Source organism: Microcaecilia unicolor, chromosome 6 (assembly GCF_901765095.1).
Source record: "Microcaecilia unicolor chromosome 6, aMicUni1.1, whole genome shotgun sequence".
Taxonomy (NCBI): Eukaryota; Metazoa; Chordata; class Amphibia; order Gymnophiona; family Siphonopidae; genus Microcaecilia; species Microcaecilia unicolor.
Window position 1 is genome coordinate 27,028,203 of NC_044036.1, and position 24,643 is coordinate 27,052,845.

The window sequence follows — 24,643 nt, forward strand, 5'->3', positions numbered from 1 at the left end:
TTGTTTTGTGCAGCGTTCCGCTGAAGGGATTAGGCAGAACTAGTTTTAAGAGTGCCAGGGTCCAGGGCAGAAATTAGGAAGGGGTTCCCAAAGCCCATCAGCAGTGTGCATCTACTTCAGCTTTAGGTAGACTTGAGGCCTCCTGTAATATAGGGGCCCAGGGCACTTGCCTTGTTTGCATTCCCTAATGCCGGCCCAGGGGTTAGGGAGGGTTGACCCCCTCACTACATGTATTTTCCGTTCCTCTGTGACATCGTTGATGCTGGTTGTATTAGAAGTGCTGTTTGATGGAATGTTAGTGGTACATAAGCACCGCCATACTGGGAAAGACCAAGGGTCCATCAAGCCCAGCACCCCGTCTCCGACAGCGGCCAATCCAGGCTTCAAAAACCCGGCAACCCCCCCCCCCCCAAATTTTTTTTAAATAATGTTCAATGGACTTTTCCCTCAGGAATCTGTCCAAACCCCCTTTAAATTCCGTAAGACCAGCTGTTGCACCATCAATTTTGATTGAAACTATTGCTTGACTCCTGAGGCAGGTGCACGAAGTGCCGAAACGCAGGACTGCGTCGAGTCATTATACAAAGTTGATTCTTCATAATAAATAACACATGTTAGAACCACATTGGTCTACCCCTTCCTTCTTTTTGCTCGTGTTTCTGTGTTTTGTTGTTAAGGGGGCATTTCTGCTTTTCTCTCTTTTTTTTTGCCCCCTCAATCCGCCCGTGTTTTTGTCCCCCCCCCCCCCCCCCCCCGTCCTGAAACTGATACTAGCAAGTTTCATCAGGCACTGTGACAGCTTGGGGAGACATAATTACGTACGCTTCTAAAATGGCAAATATATATGTGCTGGTTCATACATGTTTATGTTGCCGTGTTGAACCCTTTGATATGTTAGATGCTGATGCTTATAAAAAGGATGCTCCCGCTGTACACAACCTACATATACATTCATTCCTAGATGTATTTTTGAAGAGGGTGTTCATCAGTAGACCCTCTTCTAAAATATTAGTAGAACTGGATGGCTTAATTCCAAATTGTACATTTTCTCTAAAGTACCTCCACTTCTCTGTGTTTGCTTGATCCCATTAACTTTTATGGTGTCCTGAGAACTTGAAATAGGCAGTGAGTTTCCCCCAAGTCCATTTTAATAATGGTCTATGGACTTTTCCTTTAAGAAGCCAGCCAAACCTTTTTTAAACTCTTCTAAGCTAACCACTTTTACTACATTCTCTCGCAACGAATTCCAGAGTTTAATTACACGTTGAGTGAAGAAACATTCTCTCAGATTCATTTTAAATTTACTATATTGTAGCTTCATCGCATGCCTCCTAGTCCTAGTATTTTTGGAAAGCGTAAATAGACGCTTCACATCTACCCGTTCAACTCCACTCATTATTTTATAGACCTGTATCATATCTCCCCTCAGCCGTCTTTTCTTCAAGCTGAAGAGCCCTAGCTGCTTTAGCCTTTCCTCATAGGGAAGTCATCCCATCCTTTTTATCTTTTTTGTCGCCCTTCTCTGTACCTTTTCTGCTTCCACTATATCTTTTTTGAGATGGGGTGACCAGAATTGAACACAATATTCAAGGTGCGGTCGCACCATGGAGCGATGCAAAGGCATTATAACATCCTCATTTTTGTTTTCCATTCCTTTCCTAATAATACCTAACATTCTATTTGCTTTCTTAGCCTCTCTCAGGAGCTTATGCAGTATATTATTGCTCTAGACACAGGAGAGTCCTTTTTGTTTGGCATCCTGACAGTCTCTGCTCCAATACATCCTTTCTACACTGAAGTTCTAATTCTTCAATCTCTGTTTTCTAGCCTTTGGCATTTTCCTACGAGCTTGTACTGTGTTTACTGTACAGTGAAGCCTAGGAAATTTAGGCACTTGGCATTTTCTACTGTACGTTATCTGAAATAAATCAAAGAACAGATCTTCCCATATCTGACCAGCTGCTGCAGTATACACAAAATTGATGACATTTCCATTTGGGCTCAAGAGGTAAATAACTAAGAAATGATTTTGGTTTGGGTAATTTAATTTTGTACTGTGGGATGCAATCCTGAGCCCCTGATAGGGGAGACCCTTTGAAAATGACTTTTTCAGCATTTTGTTTTATTAATTTTCCAATTATATGGAACCATCGCTAGGTCTGCCAACTGCTTTCTTCCTTCATCTTTCCACCACCCTACAACATGCAGCCATACTCGCGCTATACAATACAATATGGATGCCCCTCATTACCTCTCTACCCTCATCTCCCCATATGGCCCTACCCGTAACCTCCGCTCACAGGACAAATCCCTCCTATCAGTACCCTTCTCCACCACCGCCAATCCAGACTCCGCCCCTTCTGCCTCGTCTCACCCTATGCTTGGAATAAACTTCCCGAGCCCATACACCATGCGGCCTCCCTGCCCATCTTCAAATCCTTACTCAAAGCCCACCTCTTCACTGTAGCTTTCGGCACATAACCACTTACCTCTATTCAGGAAACCCACACTGCCCCATTTGATTGACTGCTCTTTTGAGTAGGGACTGTCCTTCCTCATTTGAAATTGTACAGCGCTGCGTAACCCTGGTAGCGCTTTAGAAATGTTAAGTAGTAGTAGTAGTAGAAAACAACACAATGCACATGCAATACAACACACACATAATAACAACTTTCAAAGTGGTAGCTTTGTAAGTTTGATGTAACAAAAATGACTGAGGCAGGAGGTGCCCTTATAGAGTAACCAATTTGCATGGAGTGTAGCTTGAAACAGCTCAATTGGAATTAATCAAAAAGCTTATGCCATCACACAGGGGTTGAATAGGGCCAATTGATGCATGTTTTTTCACTGTAATGAAGAATAATATGTAAGATGATGATAATAGTGTATTCATGCTGCCAAAATTATTTTGATTGCTGTGCTGATGGAAATTGACACTTTTTTGAAATTAATATTAGGTTAAATACTTACTCTGTTTTATTATATTTTATATATTGTTATGTTTCAAATTGTTTTTTATATTGTTTTAGTATTGTTTTGAAATGATATTATGTATATATAGCTGTAGCCTGCTTTGAACACTGGAAAGTGTGGGCTATGCTTATTATTATTATTCATAATAATAATAGTGGCCCATTAAAGGTATAAATGGATTTACTATTCCTAGACCATCCTGCTTTTGTTTTCTCTCATTCACCACAGTTGTCAGGTTAACTGAATTGTACTGCTGTCACTCACTTTCCATACCCTGCCCTGCATTTTTCAATGCGTTTTTTATATTCTGTATCCTCCACCCTGCCCCTGGGCATCTTAGGGACTCTGGTCCTCAAACACTCATGCCTCACTAAACTAGTTAGTCTATAAAGTGCCACCTGCCTCTGTTATTTGGAATGAAGGAGTAACCCAACGGTTAGTGGCAGTGACTTGAGAACTAGGGGAATCTGGTTTAATCCCCACTGCAGCTCCTTGTGACTCTAGGCAAGACACTTAACCTTCCATTGTCCCAGGTCCAAAATAAGTATCTGCACATAATATGTAAACTGCTTCAATTGTAACTACGGAAAGGTGATATATCAAATTCCATCTCATGTCCCGCTATGTATAAATCTTATCCCCTTTCTGTAACATACATGGATGTTTATGTATAGAACTCATTCTCACAAACCTATCCGTTGGGTTCTTTTGCTTACCCTACTTTTGCATAATGCATTTTTAGTATTCTGGGTCATTCTCTATAAGACTGGAGACTTGTAAGGGTGAGAATCTTATCTTTAAAAAAAAAAGTATTTGAAATGGAGGTTTGGGGAAACAGTTGCCCAATATTTTCTGCAAGAGTGGCTCTTAAACATGCATTTTCAGCATCATAAAATTCCATAAAATCATTAGATATTTGCCTTTATGGCTTTGTGTTTGTCACATTACATATCTTTCCCTTCTCCCATCCTCTAACTTATTTCTAGCTCAGCATCTGGCACCCTCCATCCCCTGCATCTGTCTAGCTGCCTACCTCCACCCCCATCAACTGGTTTACCCTCTGTCTAGCCTCTGCTTCACTTCCTCCCTCCCTTCCCACTGTTTGCCTCCCCCATTCCCAGCATCTGCTTGCCTATCTCTCTCCTTCCCTCCCTGGCCTTCTCTGTCCTTGGCCACTGCCTCTTTCCCCCTTTCTCTCAGTCCCCAGCCTCTGACTTACTCCTTCCCTAACTTAGAGAGAGAGAGAGAGAGAGAGATCCCCTTCTATTCCAGTACAGTCCCCAAAAGAAGAGGTAATATGATTTCAACAAACAGAGGAAATTTGTGCATCAACAGAATGACAGTGGAAATTATCAGAGATTTTGTGTCACTCCTGATAAACATCCTTGAATGCTATTTCTATGGAAATTCTTAGGACATAGTGATCAGTAGATCATAGCCATGGAGATAACTATTAAAAAGTCAGCGTTCTGACTCTAGCACAGAGACATTTTCTCTCAAGAATGTTTATTACACTCTTCCTCACTGTATTGGACACTCATATAGCCATGTTTGAGCATGGTAATTAAAGGAACTCTTTGAACCTCCTGTCCACACTGGCTTAGGGAACTCTCTGACCCTCCTATTTGTACTGGTTTATTTTTTCTAATAAGAAACAAAACAAACCAAGACTGGAAGTCACTTAAACAAAAAAAAAAAAAACTCATTTAATATTGTGCAGAGCTTCCCCTCCCCCCTTTTTTACGCCTACTCTTTTATTTCTTGTATGAAAATGTTTGCGGCACTCAATCGAGTATCAGTTCTCAAGGGCTTTTATCTGGCAGCAGAAGCCTCCTAGAACTGTACAACCATAACAGAAGAGTAAATAAAGGCAATTAAAAAAAATAAAAACTCATGAAAAGTAATCACAGGCTGCTGTGGAATTCACAGTCCCTGGAGAAAAGCCGGGTGGGAATATCAGCTCTTGTACACTGGCAATGCCAGGTGACCAGGCTCGGGATACATGTGTGTTGAGTTCTGCAGGGAATTGTGACCTGGGCTGGGGAGAGGGAATAGAGGTAGAAATGGGTAAAACCCCAGATAGCTGCGAAGACTCACCGTACTATTACAATTATTAAACATTTATATAGCACTACAAGGTGGATGCAGCACTTTACGTCAAATATTTTTATTGTCATCACAATCAAAGATACAAATTCAACCAAAATGACACATTCCAGGTTGCATCAAACAACATGTGTAATATGACAATTTTTCCAATAAATGTCCCCCCTACTCCCCCACCCCATCTTTCCCCCCTCATTAAATTCAGATATTTCCAATAAATCACATACTCAGAACACCACACCAACTAAATGGTCAAAGTATTAAGAAAAGCAGAGCGAACCCAGGGTGGAAAGATCTGTAAATACGGAGTCCAAATAGTAAAAAAAAAAATGTTTTCTGGCTTTCACACCACAGTCCTCCACTGTTAGATGCCCCATAGTAAGTAGTTCATGTATAAGATTCTTCCATTGGATCAAAGTAGGGGGATAAATCCACCGCAATAATATACAGCGTTTAGCTATCAGGGCTGTTTTACGCAGAAAGAGGACTATTTTATGGGTGCCTTCAACAACACTAGTGATATTATCCAAAATACACATTTGTGGTATAGCCTCCCAACACTGTCGATAAACTGTCCTCAAAAATGTCCAAAGTCTGGTCCAGAAGGCATGAATAGGTGAGCAATCCCAAGCAACATGGTGATAGGTAGCATCTGGATGCCCACATTTCAGACAGGGCATACCCATTTCTTTTTTGCTCTGGAGGGGTGTATATACATACATAACAGAAACTCATAATGCAATTCTTTCAGTTGTATGCTGCCTGCCAGTCTGGGGCCCTCCTTCAAACTCAAATGCAAATGCTCCAATGTATATTTATGGCGAAGTTCCTGGATACATGTTGGATCTCATAAAACTACCACCCAGAAACAGTACCAGCCTATCCCGAACTTATTTAAATCTGCATTATCCAGACCGCAATGGACGTAGATACAAATCAACTTATGCATCCAGCTTTTCTTACATAAGTACACAACTGTGGAACGCTTTGCCCACAACCGTGAGATAAGTACATAAGTATTGCCATACTGAGAAAGACCAAAGGTCCATCGAGCCCAGCATCCTGTTTCCAACAGTGGCCAATCCAGGTCTATCCATAACCATCTTAACTTCAGGAAACTACTGAAAACCAGCTTGTTTAAGAAGGCCTACCCCCCTGACTGAAATTAACGTCCTACTTCCTGCGATACAACAAAATATGGACCGTACTAGACTTCTATCACCACCCCCTCTTTATTTCTTTGTTGTTTTATACTTACGTTTCTTACATGCTTACTATTGTACTATGTATTTGTATTATTGAACTGGAGCCTACCTCTACGGTATTGTGTAAGCCACATTGAGCCTGCAACTAAGTGGGAAAATGTGAGATATAAATGTGTTAAATAAATAAATAAATATTCCCCCAAAATCTTGTGCCCAAAGAGTTACTATTCTGTTCAATGGGGTATCCCTATTGATTTTCTATACTGTGGCATAATAGCGTCTGGTGAAACCCTTGTGAACTGCAGGTAATGCCAACTATCATCACAGTTTGATTCAGTGAAATCCATCGAATTAGTTGATAACAAGCCCTGGATATAATGCTGTAATTGCAGATAGGGCTACCAGTCAGTCCTCCTCAAATGATTTTCCCTCTGCAGCTGATCATAGGACAACATCTGTGGTTTATACTCTTCTAATACATGTTGTAGCAAAGATACCCCCTGAGCTTGCCATCTAATAAAGGTGTCCGACTGCAACCCAGGCTGAAAATTCTTACTACCCCTGATTGGCAAAAACCAGGACCAATGAGAATGTAAACCAATCTTTTTTGCGGAATATAGTCGAAGCCCATCTCACCGCCCTCACTATTATGTCTCAAAATAGGGGGCAGTCTGGCAGATTTAGCATGTAAAACATAGGCCAAATTATATGGGGCCACTACCTCTGTCTCAAAACCCACATCACAAAATTCAGAAGTGTGATATACCCAATCTCGAGCACAACGCAAACGACTAGCTATTGCATAGGCTCTAAGATCAAGAAGACCCAGCCCTCCATCTCTCTTACATAGTTGTAGTTGATGAAGGGAGGCTCTTGGTTTCTTCATGCCCCAGAAAAATTTACTGATGATTTTATTCTAGAAGGCCAAATCCTGGGATCAGTGGGTAAACCTATTTGGACTCTAACCCACAGCATTTTAGAGACACATAGAAGAGACAGCTCCTACTCAGAGGAGCTTATAATCTAGTCAACAGGCACTGTTGCCTCACAGGTGCTGGTTTTGATTCCCAAAGAGGATTCTCAGCTTGTGGTGAAGAAGTCTGTTTAACCCAATGACCCTGAAAGCAATGCTACTGAGGATAATGTTCCTGCTAGAGACTTCCATGGTGGTAAGGCCAAGGGAGAGATTCCAGATAAAGAACAATTCTTATGAAGTCCCAAGTGGTGGGGCCATAGCCTTTCTCTGCCTGATCCAACCACTTTGAAGGCAGAAGGGTTGCTGCAACAGAGGAGTGACGCCGGTTAACATACTTCACTCTGCCCAGTGATGGAAACATAAAAAGCTAATCTTTGGATCCTGGAATATGAGAATAGTCATTAACAATCCAGAAAGACAAACTGTGACTGTGGTCCAGGAGCTAAGAAGAACCAACATTGACATTGCTATTCTTAGTGAAACCAAAGTACTAGGAAGGGAAAGTTGAAGGAGATTACTAGACAGAGTACACCTTCTAGAAAGGAAAATTAGACTGTGAGCCCCATATATATGGTATCAGTTTTGCCATTGGGATTAATGCCTCTGACGAGCCCCCTAAAATACTCTTTTGTGTCAATAACAAGCTGATGACCCTCCATGAAGAGTAGTGACTGGGACTACCTTATAAAAGAGAGAAAGAGAGACTATGCTTAAAAGGACTAAGCCTATGAAGTAACAGAGTTGATTACAGCCTTTTTGGTGTACATAAATAAATTACTTATGACTTTTAAGAACATAAGCGTTGCCATACTGAGACAGACCAAAGGTCCATCAAGCCCCAGTGGCCAGTGTGTGTGTTTGCCCCACATTTTCATGAGGTCCTGTAGCCAGCTGCCAGCCATATTGCTACATACCTATATTTAGGTGAAAGCTTATAGAATTGCTCTTTTGGCTTCACCTTGTTTGTCACCAATATGAAGGTATTTTACCAGCCTCCTACAAGCTAGCTGAATATCCCTTGCACGATTTACACAGACAGAGAGGCCTTGGAGCACTTCTCTTATCTTTCACAATAAGTTACCATCAATGAGGACATCCAGCACAGTGTCAGTTATGCTAGTGCCACCTGCCTTCCAGTTTCAACAAAATGTTCTTTGTAAAGAAAGATTTTGAAACTGACTAAGGTCATGCTGATTATGCTGATTATGCTGAAAGGAGCAGCTCGCAGAGTAAAAAACTTGCGTCAGGCGTGGATGCTGAAGCAATATTTTAAAAAACCGGCAGGAGGAAGTGGACCTCGGGGGTAGGTGACGGCGGTAGGCGGGGAAAGGGTTGACGGCGGTAGGAGGGGGAGGGTTAATGGCGGTAGGGGGGGAGGGTTGACGGTGGGGGGGCGGAGGCCGGGGGGGCTATAATGTGCCCCCTCACTCTAGCCCCTGCCCCCCCTACCGCCGAACCTCAGATACGCCCCTGGATTATAGAGGTGTTGATGAATCGCATGGAGAGAAGGAAGATTCTCGAGTACCAAGAAATGCAGTACAAGACCAAGAAAATGTAGCAGACAGGTACACAAAGATTCCCATGGAGGAGGAGTAGCCTAGTGGTTGGTACAATGGCCTGAGAAACAGGGGAACTGGTTTTGATTCCCACTGCAGCTCCTTGTGACTCTGGGCAAATCACTTTACCCTCCATTGCCCCAGGTATAGAATAAGTACCTGCATATAATGTATTTAAACCACTTTGATTGTAACCCCGAAAAGTGGTATATCAAATCAAATCGCATTCCCTTTCCCTTTGTTTTGTGTGCCACAGGCATCATCAAAAAGAGCTTCCAAGTGCATCTGGATAAGTTGCCTATATATGTTACATCTTATGAACTCCAGAAAGAAGCTCTCTTTAGCACAATGCGAGCATTAGTAGTAAATTTGAGAGACTGAGATCATACTCCACATACCCTAGCCTAGGAGTGAGGTTCATTCTTGTCATGATATATACAAAAGTAACCCATTTGGAGAAATTGCCCCCGAGAGAAACCCCTAAAGCATGGAGATGTTCATATCAATGACTGAGAGAGGCAAGTTGCCAACTGATCTGTCAGTGTAACTTGCCTTGAACTACCACTAAATAGGCTTGGGTTGAAAATCTAAATCCAAAGATGTTATCACTTTGAGATCCAATCAAAGTAGACTGGTGGAGGAAAAAAGAGACCAACTTGGTGCACTGAACCCCACTCCCCTGAGTTACAATCTTTCTCTACTGTCATAGAATATATGCATCCAAGATTAGGATCCTAAGTCACTTGACGATCAACTGAGTCTTATGGATGAATGGACGCGTAGTCTAATGATTAGAGCAGTAGGCTGATAACCATGGAAGCCTAGTTTAAATTATACTGTGGCTCACTGATCTTTGGCAAGTCACTTAACCCTCCATTAGTTCAGTTGCAAACTTAGATTGTGAGTTCTCCAAGGACAGGAAAATAACTACTATACTTGAAGGTAACTCACCTTGAGCTACAACTGAAAAAACCCCACCATGAACCAAATCCAAAGAAATAAATGTCATTCTTGATTCAAAGAGCCACCGCTTCTGATTGAGCTGGAAACTGAAAGCAGCAGGAAGAAATTGCTGGGGGAAAAAGCAATAATCCTACTGGAAAAGGACTCTATTATCAGAATAATGGACCTAATTTTTGTTCAGTAAAGTCTACTTGTCCTCAGACATCATTGTTACAGTTACAGACAATCATATGATGACATAACCTATTGTGTTTATTTATTTCACACTTACATACCGCCTATCATACAATCCTAGGCAGTTTGCATACTCACCGAGACAGTAAGTAAAACCTTTCACTATTATACACACAGAACAATTAAGACTCCAGATTTATATTACAAGAGTCAGAAAATAATACTTCACACCTTTTCTAAAATCTCTTTCTATATGTACAACATAGGTGTAAGAATTCAATAGCTGGAGCCCAAAAGTAGAACAAACTTGCCATATCTCAAAAAAGATATAGGGGAATTAGAAAAGGTTCTGGGGCAGACCAAGGGTCCATCTAACTCACTATCCTGTTTCCAACAGTGGCCAGTCCAAGTAATAAATACCTGGCAGAGTCCCCAAAAGTAGGAAGATTCAACACTACTTAACCTCAGGGATAAGCAGTTCTAACTTAATAATGATTCATGGACTTCCCTCTAGGAATTTGTCCAAACCCTTTTAAAACCCAGCTACATTAACAGCTTTTACCACATGCTATGGTAATGAGTTCCAGAGCTTAACTATATGATGAGTGAAAACATATTTTCTGCTATTTGTTTTAAATGTGCTGCTATGTAACTTCTTTTAACCAATTTCCAAGTCAAAACAGAATATTGTCTCTTATCCCATAGCTTTTTAATTTTCTGAGGAGTCTCACGTAAGGGACTTTGTCAAAGGTTTTGTGAAAATATAGATACATTACATCAACTCAGTGGCGTAGCGACAGGTGGGCTGGGGTGGGCCAGGGCCCACCCACATAGGGCTCAGGCCCACCCAAAAGTAATACACATTTAGCAGTAGCTGGTGGGGATCCCAATGTCTGCCAGCAGAAGACTTCACCCTGGTGGTAACGAAAACGCTACTCTCCATGATGCCGGCACCTGCACATTCTCAGTTTTCAGCTCCTGGCTGCTGCAGACTGCCAAGGTGGAGAAAAGCATTTTTCCACCAGCTGAAATATTTTTTGGGTGGGGTGGAGAGCACTTGGTGCCCACCCACTTCTTGCCTAGGCCCACCCAAAATCTGCTGTCTGGCTACGCCCCTGCATCAACTGGCTCACCTTTATTCACATGCTTATTCACGCCTTAAAAAAAAATGTAACAGATTGGTGAGGCAAAATTTCCCTTGGATGAACCCATGTTGACTCTGTCCCGTTAAACCGTGCTTGTCTATGTGTTCAATCATTTTGTTCTTTATAATAGCTTCTATCATTTTGCCTGGCACTGATGTCTGGCTTACGTTTAAATATTTGAAAGGTATTAATCCGCAAACGAACCTTTTCTGGAGATGGGAAGGCGGTAGAAGTAGAGGTCATGAATTGAGGTTAAAGGGGGGCAGACTCAGGACTAATGTCAGGAAGTATTTTTTCACAGAGAGGGTGGTGGATATGTGGAATGCCCTCCCGCAGGAGGTGGTGGAGATGAAAACGGTAATGGAATTCAAACATGCGTGGGATAAACACAAAGGAATCCTGTTTAGAAGGAATGGTTCCATGGAATCTTAGTGGAGATTGGGTGGCGACGCCGGTAATTGGAAACAAAATGGGAGCTGGGCAGACTTCTACGGTCTACGCCCTGATCGTGACTGAATAGATAGGGATGGGCTGGAGTGTAAATTTTAAGGGGCTTTAATGTTAGCTTCAGAACTTAGTACAAGAACAGTGCTGGGCAGACTTCTACGGTCTGTGCCCTGAGAAAGGCAAGGACAAATCAAACTCGGGTATACGTATAAAGTATCACATACCATGTAAAATGAGTTCATCTTGTTGGGCAGACTGGATGGACCGTACAGGTCTTTATCTGCCGTCATTTACTATGTTACCACGTTACCAGTCTGTAGTTTTTCAGATCATCCCTGGAATCCTTTTCAAAAACTGGCATTACATTGGCCACGTTCCAATCTTCAGGTTTCGTGGACAATTTTAATTAGTTACAGATTACCTAGTGTGTGATGGCAGCCATAAGAGCAAACAAGATGCCACCTTACCTTGAGTATTGCGTTCAGTAGCGGAATTAGAAAAGGTTCAAAGAAGAGTGACCAAAATGATAAAGGGGATGACTTCTTCTCCGATGAGGAAAAGCTAAAGCTGTTAGGGCTCTTTAGCTTAGAAAAAAAAGATGGCTGAGAGAAGATAGACATCTACAAAATCCTGAGTGGCGTAGAACGAGACGTAGCTGCTTTTGTATCCTTATTTTTTGTCCATTCCAGTTTCACTTGGCTCTGTGACTTAATGGTTGAGAATCTTCCATTGTCCAAAGGAAGATTCAAAGGGTAGATGATAATTTTTTTTTTGTTAACAGACTATGGGGGGGGGGGGGGGACACTCAAAAAAGGTTTGGACAAGTTCCTGGAGAAAAAGTCCTTAGTCTATTGTGATAGATATAGGGAAGCCACTGCTTGCCCTAGGATTTGTAGCAGGGAATCTTGCTACTATTTGGATTTCTGCCAGGTACTTGGGACCTGAATTGGCCACTGTTGGAAACAAAATACTGGGCTAGATGGACCTTTGGTCTGACCCAGTTTGGCTATTCTTATACCAATAGTAGATCTGCAAATTTTTTTTTTTTAGTTCTTTCATTACCCTGGGGTATGTACCTTTCTGTGCCAGGTGATTTGCCACTCTTTAGTTTGTTGACATGGCTGATAACGTCTTCCAGGTTCACCAAGGTTTCCTTCAGTTACTCCGTATCATTGCCCTTAAATATCATTTCTGGCACAGGTAGCTCCCTTTCACCCTCCTCAGTAGACACTGAAGCAAAGAATTCATTTAGGGGCCCTTTTACAGAGCGGTGGTATAGCCAATGTGCATTTACCGCTCGCTGTTTCAGGACTACCACTGGCCCAATGCAGCCGCTGGAAGTAGGCCCACACCATGTGCGCACCATTTCCGGGGGGAAAAGAACACCCCCGGAAATGGCTTGCACAGCGGAAACCCTGTGGTAATCGGGCATCACCGCATACTGCCCAGTGGCTCCCCTTCGCATGGCCATGCGGTAAGAGCTCTCTTACCGCATGGCCATGTGTGCCGGGGGCTTTTCATCCGCCTTGTCCACCCTGAGCGCTCCTTTAAATCCTTGATGATCTAACGGTCCAGCTGACTCCCTCATAGGCTTTCTGCTTTTAATGTACCTGAAAACTTATGATTTTGTTGGCAGCATAACAATAGTGAAACGATCAAACATAAATATAAATACAATCAAAGAAAGTAAAGTTGGAGACGGCAAACAATCCTAGAAATAGGAGTAATGTGGTACAGTATCACTACTACTACTACTACTTATCATTTCTAAAGAGCTACTAGATGTACGCAGCGCTGTACACTTGAACATGAAGAGACAGTCCCTGCTCAACAGAGCTTACAATCTAATTAGGACAGACAAATAGGACAAACAAGAGATAAGGGAATATTAAAGTGAGGATGATAAAATAAGGGTTCTGAACAAGTGAACAAGGGTTAGGAGTTAAAAGCAGCATCGAAAAGGTGGGCTTTTAGCTTAGATTTGAAGACGGCCAGAGATAGAGCTTGACGAACTAACTCAGGAAGTCTATTCCAGGCATATGGTGCAGCAAGATAAAAGGAACGGAGTCTGGAGTTAGCAGTGGAGGAAAAGGGTGCAGATGAGAGAGATTTACCCAGTGAACGGAGGTCCCGGGGAGGAATTTAGGGAAAGATGAGAGTGGAGAGGTACTGAGGAGCTGCAGAGTGAATGCACTTATAGGTAATATACACACATTAAACATCACGGTAGATCAATTGTATAATGGAAACATAAATGTCAGCAGTGTACAAAGATACATGATAACAGGCATCATGGAAGACACATCCATATAACACATAAATCATACTCGCGATGTCTGCACAATTCAAATCCAAATAACTCACTGTTGAACTATATATATATAACATGAAAAAATAATCGGGAGAAAACACCACAATAAAGGAGTAATGCCCTCAGACAATTAACATACTACTTGACAGTCAGAAAAAAACAACCGCTAAAGGGTGAAATGTGCACTTCATTCATCAGGTAAAAAACTCCAGGTGGAAAAGTGCAATAAACTTAAGTGTGCATAACAGTGGTTGTTCATAAGTTACTAATCATGATAAGAACAGTCAATTTCAAATTCATTTTTTTTTCAAAAAATTTTCCAATTTTTTCAAGAAAGCCAGAGTTCAAATGTCAACATTCGGCATCTCACTGTAAACATGCCAGTTCAGGATTATGTAAAACTAGTAAAAAAAGGCCCGTTTCTTAACGCAATGAAACGGGCGCTAGCAATGTAATGAGTTCCTGCCATTAATGTTTCCACGGTTGTATTCTGAATATAATTGTTGTTTACATGTGTAAGATTTCTTTATATACAATATTTTTTGTGTAAACTGTGTTACAATGTGGTAAAAGTTTTCCTTGTTCAGGCCCTTCAATCAGTTTAACAATCACATACTCGTGAGAATGCAACATTCAGTTGCCCATGTGAGAGACTGAGAGTGACAGTGTGTTTTACAGACAGTGTAAGAGAGAGATACACAGAGTGATTGTCTGTGTGTGTGTGATTTGTGTGAGGGACTAAGTGATTAAATGTTTGTCTTCCCTTCCGTTCTGTGCACTTGCCTCCACTGATGTTCGTACCTCCCTGTATATGATTGTTTGTTAGAGATTCAATCCACTCCACTTCCCTCCTCCAAGTTCCGTTCTGTCTGATTGGTGAGGGCGGGGACAGTGAGAGCCAATGAAACGCTGAACTACAGACTTACGAACCCTACACTGCCACAGAGTCAGCTTCAGAATGTTGGAGGTGCTTTTTATTATATAGGATACTTATCTGTCCAGCGCCAATAATTAGTGAGGCACTAGAGACATCAGTGGGTACTGTGGACGCTTTAAGATGCGAGTAGCAATAGCAGAGACCACGACAAGCTCCCCTGCTCTGAAAACGCCCGACACCACGGGTTTAACTACAGGTCTTTCATCAGGGACTCAGGTAAGAGCCATCTCCCATGCAAGGAAAATCTCCAGCGTTCATTGAAGCTTCCACCTTAAATGACTCCAGGCAAGCTAAACGTTCCCTTTGGGATGACATCACAACAAAAATAACTTTATTGACAAAAAAACAGAGCAATAAACGTGTAAGCTAAATCAATGAAAATATGTAAAAGCACATACATATACGTCACCCAAACAACTGTAAAAGACATGGAGAGACAAGCCTGGAAGGAAACATTTCCCTGTTTCACTTTCAAGGCTAAGGCTAGTAAACATATCAAAAAGGAAAACTCAATACTCACCTTCTACAGCAGTAGGAGAAAAGGCAGGAATTACACCCATGAACCGGAGCAGGGGTGTAGGCAGACAGTAGATTTTGGGTGGGCCTAGTCAAGAAGTGGGTGGGCACCAAGTGTTCTCCTCCCCCCCCCCCCCCCCCCAATGCAATGAGGCCAGTATCAGCAGCTTAGGAAGCTTAGACTGCTGAAGTGGAAAGCAGTGTTTTCAGCACCATCAGGGGGAGGTCTTCAGCTGACGAAGCTTGGGATGCCCACTAGCTAGCACTAAATATGTGCTGCTGTTGGGTGGGCCTGAGCCCTAAGTGGATGGGCCCCGGCCCACCCAGGTCCACCTGTGGCTACGCCACTGAACCGGAGTATCTTTATCCTGATTGATACTCTGCAGAATAGATGTAGTGACACCTAGCAAAGCTGTCTCAGTGCTGTGCGTCTTGCAGAAGCCAGTTTGATTGATTGATTGATTGATTCATTCTTGTACCCCATGTTATCTCAAAGCAGGTTTCAGTTCAATGTGGCTTACATTATCAATTACAGAAGGTTACATTCATTTGTGATTATCGTTACATTGGGGTGTAAAGTGTTGATTTTATCTTATCAACTATAGGAATCTGTTATCTATTTTTGTGTTTAGGGACCCTTTTACTAAGGTGTGCTGAATTCTGTGCATAGCACGGGCTAACACGGGATTTTCTTGCATGTTAAGCCCAGATCTACCAATTTAAGGCTTTTAAAAAAAAAATACTTTGAGGTAAATACTCAGCTGGTGGCAGTGAGCGTTTTGCTGTCCAACACAGGCATTATTCCAGAATATTCAATGCTGGGCCATGTCCAGGGTTCAACATTGAATATCCGATTTATGCAGCACCAGCTAACACATGGGTCTCTTAATTCAATTCAAATCAGTTCTTGTATACCGCTAATATCCTATTTGAAGGGTTCAATGCGGTTTACATTGTAGGCGAGACAAAAGCAAAGTGTTAGTATGAGGTATGAGAAACATTAGAGACCATTGGATTAATGCATGAGACTAAAAACATTAAGGAAAGGATAATGGATGATACTAGGAGGTAGAAGTCATGCTGGATTGTTATGAAGCAGTCTTTGGGAAGAGAAAGTTTTTTTAGCAGCTTCCTGAAGTTCAGGTAGCTGTTTTCTGTTCTGATGGAAATAGGTAGAAAGTTCCATATTTTGACTCCAAGAACGGGGAATAGAGAGCTGAAAATCTTCTGATTTTGAATTGTCTTTTGGAATGGTGATGCTGGCATTAGTTGTTATTTCAGTCTGTTAGACTAGAACAGACATAGCAAAGCGGTCTTTGTTGGCAGCTCAAGTCGACTTAACTGTCCATGGATTGCTGCATTTTCATTTCATTTAAGTATTTATGTACTGTTTAGACCTAAGTAGTTTACAGTTTTTTTTTTCATTTTACAGGTACTGGGTCTGGTGGGCTCACAATCTACGTGGTACATTGTACTACTGTTGTACCTGGGGCAACATAGGGTTAAGTGACTTGCCCTTGGTCACACAGAGCTGCATAGGGAATTGAACCTGGTTCCCTAGGATCTCAGCCCACTGCTGACCATCGGGCAGCAGTGGGAATTGAACCCAGTTCCCCAGGTCCGCAAGCCGCTACACTAACCATTAGGCCACTCCTCCACTCCTAAAGGTAGGCCTGTGTTTTAAGCAGGCCCATTTATTCAGCACCTATCGGGCCAGGGTAGCTGCGTAAATGGGGTCTGCATAAAACACAGTCCTATGTCTTTGCAGCAACCCATAGTCGCTTAAGTTCTGAACATCAATTTAACCGGCTATGCATTAGCCAGTTCTGCATAAACCAGATATTCAATGCCTCGGACACGGCCTAGCATTGAATATCCGGGAATAACGCTGTTTGCGGTCAGCAAAAGGCTCATAAGTACATAAGTACATAAGTAGTGCCATACTGGGAAAGACCAAAGGTCCATCTAGCCCAGCATCCTGTCACCGACAGTGGCCAATCCAGGTCAAGGGCACCTGGCACGCTCCCCAAACGTAAAAACATTCCAGACAAGTTATACCTAAAAATGAGGAATTTTTCCAGTCCATTTAATAGCGGTCTATGGACTTGTCCTTTAGGAATCTATCTAACCCCTTTTTAAACTCCGTCAAGCTAACCGCCCGTACCACGTTCTCCGGCAATGAATTCCAGAGTCTAATTACACGTTGGGTGAAGAAAAATTTTCTCCGATTCGTTTTAAATTTACCACACTGTAGCTTCAACTCATGCCCTCTAGTCCTAGTATTTTTGGATAGCGTGAACAGTCGCTTCACATCCACCCGATCCATTCCACTCATTATTTTATACACTTCTATCATATCTCCCCTCAGCCGTCTCTTCTCCAAGCTGAAAAGCCCTAGCCTTCTCAGCCTCTCTTCATAGGAAAGTCGTCCCATCCCCACTATCATTTTCGTCGCCCTTCGCTGTACCTTTTCCAATTCTACTATATCTTTTTTGAGATACGGAGACCAGTACTGAACACAATACTCCAGGTGCGGTCGCACCATGGAGCGATACAACGGCATTATAACATCCGCACACCTGGACTCCATACCCTTCCTAATAACACCCAACATTCTATTCGCTTTCCTAGCCGCAGCAGCACACTGAGCAGAAGGTTTCAGCGTATCATCGACGACGACACCCAGATCCCTTTCTTGATCCGTAACTCCTAACGCGGAACCTTGCAAGACGTAGCTATAATTCGGGTTCCTCTTACCCACATGCATCACTTTGCACTTGTCAACATTGAACTTCATCTGCCACTTGCACGCCCATTCTCCCAGTCTCGCAAGGTCCTCCTGTAATCGTTCACATTCCTCCTGCGACTTGACGACCCTGAATAATTTTGTGTCATCGGCGAATTTAATTACCTCACTAGTTATTCCCATCTCTAGGTCATTTATAAATACATTAAAAAGCAACGGACCCAGCACAGACCCCTGCGGGACCCCACTAACTACCCTCCTCCACTGAGAATACTGGCCACGCAATCCTACTCTCTGCTTCCTATCTTTCAACCAGTTCTTAATCCATAATAATACCCTACCTCCGATTCCATGACTCTGCAATTTCTTCAGGAGTCTTTCGTGCGGCACTTTGTCAAACGCCTTCTGAAAATCCAGATATACAATATCAACCGGCTCCCCATTGTCCACATGTTTGCTTACCCCCTCAAAAAAATGCATTAGATTGGTGAGGCAAGACTTCCCTTCACTAAATCCGTGCTGACTTTGTCTCATCAGTCCATGTTTTTGTATATGCTCTGCAATTTTATTCTTAATAATAGCCTCCACCATCTTGCCCGGCACCGACGTCAGACTCACCGGTCTATAATTTCCCGGATCTCCTCTGGAACCTTTCTTAAAAATCGGAGTAACATTGGCTACCCTCCAGTCTTCCGGTATTACACTCGATTTTAGGGACAGATTGCATATTTCTAACAGTAGCTCCGCAAGTTCATTTTTTAGTTCTATTAATACTCTGGGATGAATACCATCAGGTCCCGGTGATTTACTACTCTTCAGCTTGCTGAACTGACCCATTACATCCTCCAAGGTTACAGAGAATTTGTTTAGTTTCTCCGACTCCCCCGCTTCAAATATTCTTTCCGGCACCGGTGTCCCCCCCAAATCCTCCTCGGTGAAGACCGAAGCAAAGAATTCACCACTGCAGGCTGAATATTGACCCCTTCTGGAATTCGTTGCCGGAGAACGTGGTGAAGGTGGTTAGCTTGGCAGAGTTTAAAAAGGGGTTAGACGGTTTCCTAAAGGACAAGTCCATAAACCACTACTAAATGGACGGGAAAAATCCACAGTTCCAGGAATAACATGTATAGAATGTTTGTACGTTTGGCCGCTGTCGTGGACAGGATGCTGGGCTCGATGGACCCTTGGTCTTTTCCCAGTGTGGCATTACTTACGTACTTATGTACTTTTTATCTGCTATCACATGTCCAGACTTCTTGCGGCTTCCTATCAGTCTCTGAATTTCCTGTGTAAATATTGTTATAGGCCTAAGTCAGTAGAAATATATCCTGTGTTGGAAGTTGCCTTATCCACTGTCCATTTGCAGCATGAGACCGACAAAACCTGAAGAGCTGAGAAGTCTTACATCTTTTTCTTCTTCCTCCCCAGGTGTCACTGGTAGTTAATGTGGCAAGTGAATGCGGATTTACAGAGAGTCACTACAAGGCCCTCCAGCAGCTGCAGAGAGAACTGGGGTCATATCATTTCAATGTTCTGGCCTTCCCATGTAACCAGTTCGGGCAACAGGAGCCAGGCAGTAACCAAGAGATTGAAACCTTTGCCAGGAAGAACTTTGGTGCCACGTTCCCCATGTTTAGCAAAGTAGCCGTCAACGGCATCGGTGCCAATGCGGCCTTCAAGTATTTAATTGGTGAGTTATCAGATGCTCTAAGAATGTTGAGGCCCTTTTACAAAAGGGCAATAAACCCTTAATACACAGGTAATGTTGACTCCTGGGGACCAAGTGAGGGACTTACTCCCCCCCTCCACACACACTTGTGGATTTCTTGACTTGTTATAGGAGTATTTAACTATTTCCTTTTCCTATCTAGTGTGAGCATAGGCATCAGAATGGGGGATCCACAGGTGCCATGGACTATCAAAAATTTCCTTCCCTTCTTCTACCAGAAAGTGTTTATCTGGTCATCTCCCTTCCCCTGGGGCGGCAACACTACAATCAGCATTACAGAAGATGCATTGTGGCTGATAGGTGGGGGACCTGCTCAAGGCCCTATGCTGGCCAACCATGATGTGTCATCTGTAATGCTGACTGTAGCATTGTTGCCCTGAGGGAAGGGAGGTAGGACACCAGGACCTTGGGAGGAGGGGGGAGAGGGAGGTGGAAGGAAGGAGAGCGATGCTGGATGCCCTGGGGGGTGGGGAGGTTAAGATGTAGGAAAGAATAGAGATGCTGAATGCCATGGGAGGAGGGCATGGGTGGGGGTGATGCTGGACTATGGAATCCTGGGTTGAGAGTGAAGCTTGCCCGCCCCCAAACAGAAAGGTGTTCTGCTTCCCCTGAGTGTCAGGCACCGCTGTGTTGCATCTACCTAACAAAGGGGGACATAATTGAGACTGACAATGCTTCCAGAACCCACTGGAACTGGATTCAAGGCATGGAAAGTTAAGTGTCTTGCCTAACGTCACAAGAAGCTGCTGTGGGATTTTATCCCGGGCCTACCAGTCCCCCACCCACTGTTCTAACCATTAGGCTACTCCTCTGTTCTGTATACTACTAATAGAGAGGTCAATATTCAAAAGATTTAGGTGGGTAAAACTGTCTTCTACACATAAAAACCAGCCCCTTAGGGTGGGGCTGGAGATATGGTGAGGACAAGCTAACGTATTTTGCCCGTCAGCACCATACTGAGCGCAAGTCAGTTACATTTGCGCAGACAGTTCTTCTGTATAAATGGATCACATAATTGTATCTGGATAATTTTTACCTGAATCTTCACACTTGTTTGGATAAGTTCTGCTGAATTTCCATATCTGGTTACCTTACCCGCTCAATAAGTTTTCAAATACGGATCTTATAGTTTTCACTTGTGGGATATGGGTTATGTTTTATTACTTGATAGTCTACCTTTTCTTTAAACGTCAAGACTTAGAGTTCCTGGGGGAAGGGCACCACATGCAAAGAGAGAAGCCATCAAACAAAGATCTGAACTTTAGAGATAGGATGAGCTGATCTGTGGTTTTAAAGAGAGTTGTGCCATTAGAATTACACACATCAAGTGATCATATAGAATTTGCATCACTGAAGAATATTACTGTGCAATTAAAATGATCAGCTAGCTGCATGGCATAAGGGTCAATCTGAGCTATCAGTTTAACCCCCTCCTGACATAAAGTTCCAATTTCTCCATGAACAGCTCCTCTGCTTTAGAAGATAAACAGTGATCTCAGAAACAGAGAAGGGGTTAAATCACTGTCAATTTACTATAGATAATTTATTGAAACACCCAACATGGCCAGGGGTATACAAGATCATACAGCACTGTAAAAAAAAAAAAACAAAACAAAAAAACAAATATTAATAAAACCCAAAGGACAACATATGGAAATAAAATCAGTGAATCAATAATCTTTTGTAAGTAACAAATAGATATACATGATATTTACTTTTTTTTTTTTTACTAATGACGTGTAAACTAAACAGATCATTACACAAATGAATACTTGACATAGGAACAATTAAATAATATCATATTCACTAATACTGACAATAACTAATCATCCCAAGGACTGTTTTCCGTAACCTGGTACAATCAATGGTGCAGGATCTAGACTACTGCAACGCACTCTACGCCGGCTGTAAAGAGCAAATAATCAAGAAACTTCAGACAGCCCAGAACACTGCAGCCAGACTCATATTCGGTAAGACAAAATATGAAAGTGCTAAACCCCTACGAGAAAAACTACACTGGCTCCCACTTAAAGAACGCATCACGTTCAAAATATGCTCCCTAGTTCACAAAATCATTCACGGAGATGCACCAGCCTACATGTCAGACCTGATAGACCTACCACCCAGGAATGTCAAAAGATCATCCCACACATTCCTTAACCTGCACTTCCCTAACTGCAAAGGTCTAAAATACAAACAAATGCACGCGTCAAACTTTACCTACTTGAGCACACAGTTATGGAACACACTACCGCGCAACTTAAAAACGATTTACAAACTAACTAACTTCCGTAAACTACTGAAGACCCATCTCTTTAATAAGGCATACCATACAGATCAACAAATGTGAACATACACAACTCCTCCACATATATTCAGAACTGTCTTATAATATCTGCTTGCTATATTACTATCATGTTTTATCATTATCATGTTACCCAAGATTCTTCTGTAACACTAAATGTCTATTTCCTAATTATATTTCCACCATTCATGATGTATTGTAAGCCACATTGAGCCTGCAAAAAGGTGGGAAAATGTGGGATACAAATGCAATAAATAAATAATAAAAAATCCTTACCAACCTCTTTTGTATTTCTGGGATCACTCTGTGTTTGTATTCTGGTCTCATTTGTGGTCTATTGTTTCTCCATTCTCATGTCCAGCTCCTGGTTTAGGACAGTTGTTGCAACAGCTGGTTAGATTGGAAGAGGTTAAAAATAGCCTGAACCCCCCCCCCTCCTCTTTCCAGTGGCGTAGCCAAGGGTGGGCTTGGGTGGGCCCAGGTCCACCCACTTTGAGCTCAGGCCCACCAGTAGCAGCACACCTATGATGTGGCCAGCAGAGATTCCCAAGCTGAAAACTCCCAACAGCTGTCCCTCCTGCATACCTTATAAATAGCAGATCTTCGCCTGCAGGAAGCAGCGACTGATACATACTGCGTACACCGGCCCCACAGCCTTCCCTCTGACGTATTCCCGCCTATGCGGAAACAGGAAGCTGCATCAGTGGGAAGGATGTGGGGCCTACATGAGTAGTGTGTATTAGTTGCTCCTCACTGAAAATCTGAAATTTAAAAGGTGTGCAGGAGAGGAGGGATATTTGAGAGACCATATGGCATGCAGGCGAGAGGAGAGACCAAATCACCTATGGGATGGGGTGGGGTTCTTCTGCCCACCCGTCTTGGGCCCAGGCCCACCCAAAATTGGGTGTCTGGCTACGCCCCTGCCCCTTTCCCTCATCTCCGCACTGGGTGTTACAAATAAAGACACATGATGTCACAGTCCCAGATGGGGTTGGTTCTGATTGATCTGGGAAGCTACAATACGGAAGGAAACTGATGTCCCCCTCCTCCCCGCCCATAAAAACCTGCCTTGATAGTGTAGCATTGCTTTTGATTCATGTGAGATGTTTTTATGTATGATTCTGTATTTTTGTCTTTTACAGAATCCTCAGGGCAGGAGCCAGACTGGAACTTCTGGAAGTATCTGGTGAACAAGGATGGAAAAGTAGTAAAGGCCTGGGGGCCCAGTATTTCCTTCGAGGAGATAAGGCCCCTCATCAAAGAGCTTGTGAGGAAACTTATCCTAAGGAAGAGGGATGAATTATAACATGTCACTGTGCTGCCCCTAGACAGAAATCAGGACAACAAGTTGTCGTAAGACAAAAGGAAGGAACAAGAGTTTGGTTAAAGGGAAGTGTGAGACTTATCCCTTATTCTAGAAGTAAATTGTTCCAAACGTTAAGGTCTTTCTCTAAGATACGGGCTGAGAACCTGAGCAACTGGATTTGATTCCCACTCAGCTCTTTGTGACTCTTAGCAAATCACTTAACCTTCCGTTGCCCCAGGTACAATACTTAGATTGTGAGCCCACTAGGGACAGAGAAAGTACCTGCATATAATAAAAGTAAACCATTTTGATTGTACCACAGAACGGCAGCATATCAAATCTCACTACCTTTAGCCTAGGAACCATTGCCCTGCAATTGCATTTCTGATGCAGTTTCCTGAGACAACAAGAACTTTTTAAATGGACAACATCAACATCCATTTGTCATCTTACTGATAGATTTAATTTGAAAAATACAAGATCCATTTTTAGATTGACCTTTTATAAAATGTACAAATAAAATATACTGCAGCATTCAAAGTTCTCTCGTAGGCCCTGGATCCCAGACCTTAAAAAATGGACACATCATGACAAATAAACTTGAGATGCTGTGACTACATTTTGTTCCAGGATTTCTAAGGGGTATTTTCTTGCACACTTATGGACAAGTTCTGTAACGGTGGGCAGCCACATTTATTCTTAGCATGCAAATTTGCAAGCATAGATTATAGAATAATGTCAGTGGAGCACATTAATTTAATAATGAGGAGCTACTTGGTGTTAATGAGTAATAATAGGCCATAAATGTTCCTAATTGGCACAAATTAGCAGTTACATGCAGTGCACAACTGCCCTTAGCTGGTTTTCTAGAAGTTGTACAACCAAATTCAATTGTGCACACCTTCTAGAGGGGTGCGTACATGGGAGGGGCATGGGTAGACATGGGAGGGGCATGGGTGGTCATGGGAGGAACATATGTAGACATGGGAGGGGCATGGGTGGTCATAGGAACAACATAGATTGACATGGGAGGGGCATGAGTGGTTATGGGAGGAGCATGGGTGGGGATGGGTAGTCATGGGAGGAGCATAGGTGGATATGGGAGAGGCATGGGTGGTCATGGGAGGAGCAGGGGTGTCATGGGAGGGGCATGGGTGGTCATAGGAGGAGCAAAGGTTGACATGGATGGTCAGGGGTGTGCCCAGGATATGACTACTTAGGCACCTAACTGACATCAGTTAGCCATGT

The 24,643-nt window shown here is 42.7% G+C and overlaps 1 protein-coding gene across 1 annotated transcript in view; it reads left to right on the forward strand.

The window, feature by feature from the left end:
• Positions 1–23,641, forward strand: part of GPX7 (glutathione peroxidase 7) — a 49,833-nt gene extending 26,192 nt beyond the window's left edge. Inside the window, exons 2-3 of the mRNA XM_030206044.1 lie at positions 19,484–19,745; positions 23,232–23,641. Of these exons, the coding sequence (XP_030061904.1) occupies positions 19,484–19,745; positions 23,232–23,395 (426 nt within the window). The 3' untranslated portion in view covers positions 23,396–23,641. The remainder of the gene's footprint in view (positions 1–19,483; positions 19,746–23,231) is intronic.
• Positions 23,642–24,643: the final 1,002 nt, after the last annotated feature.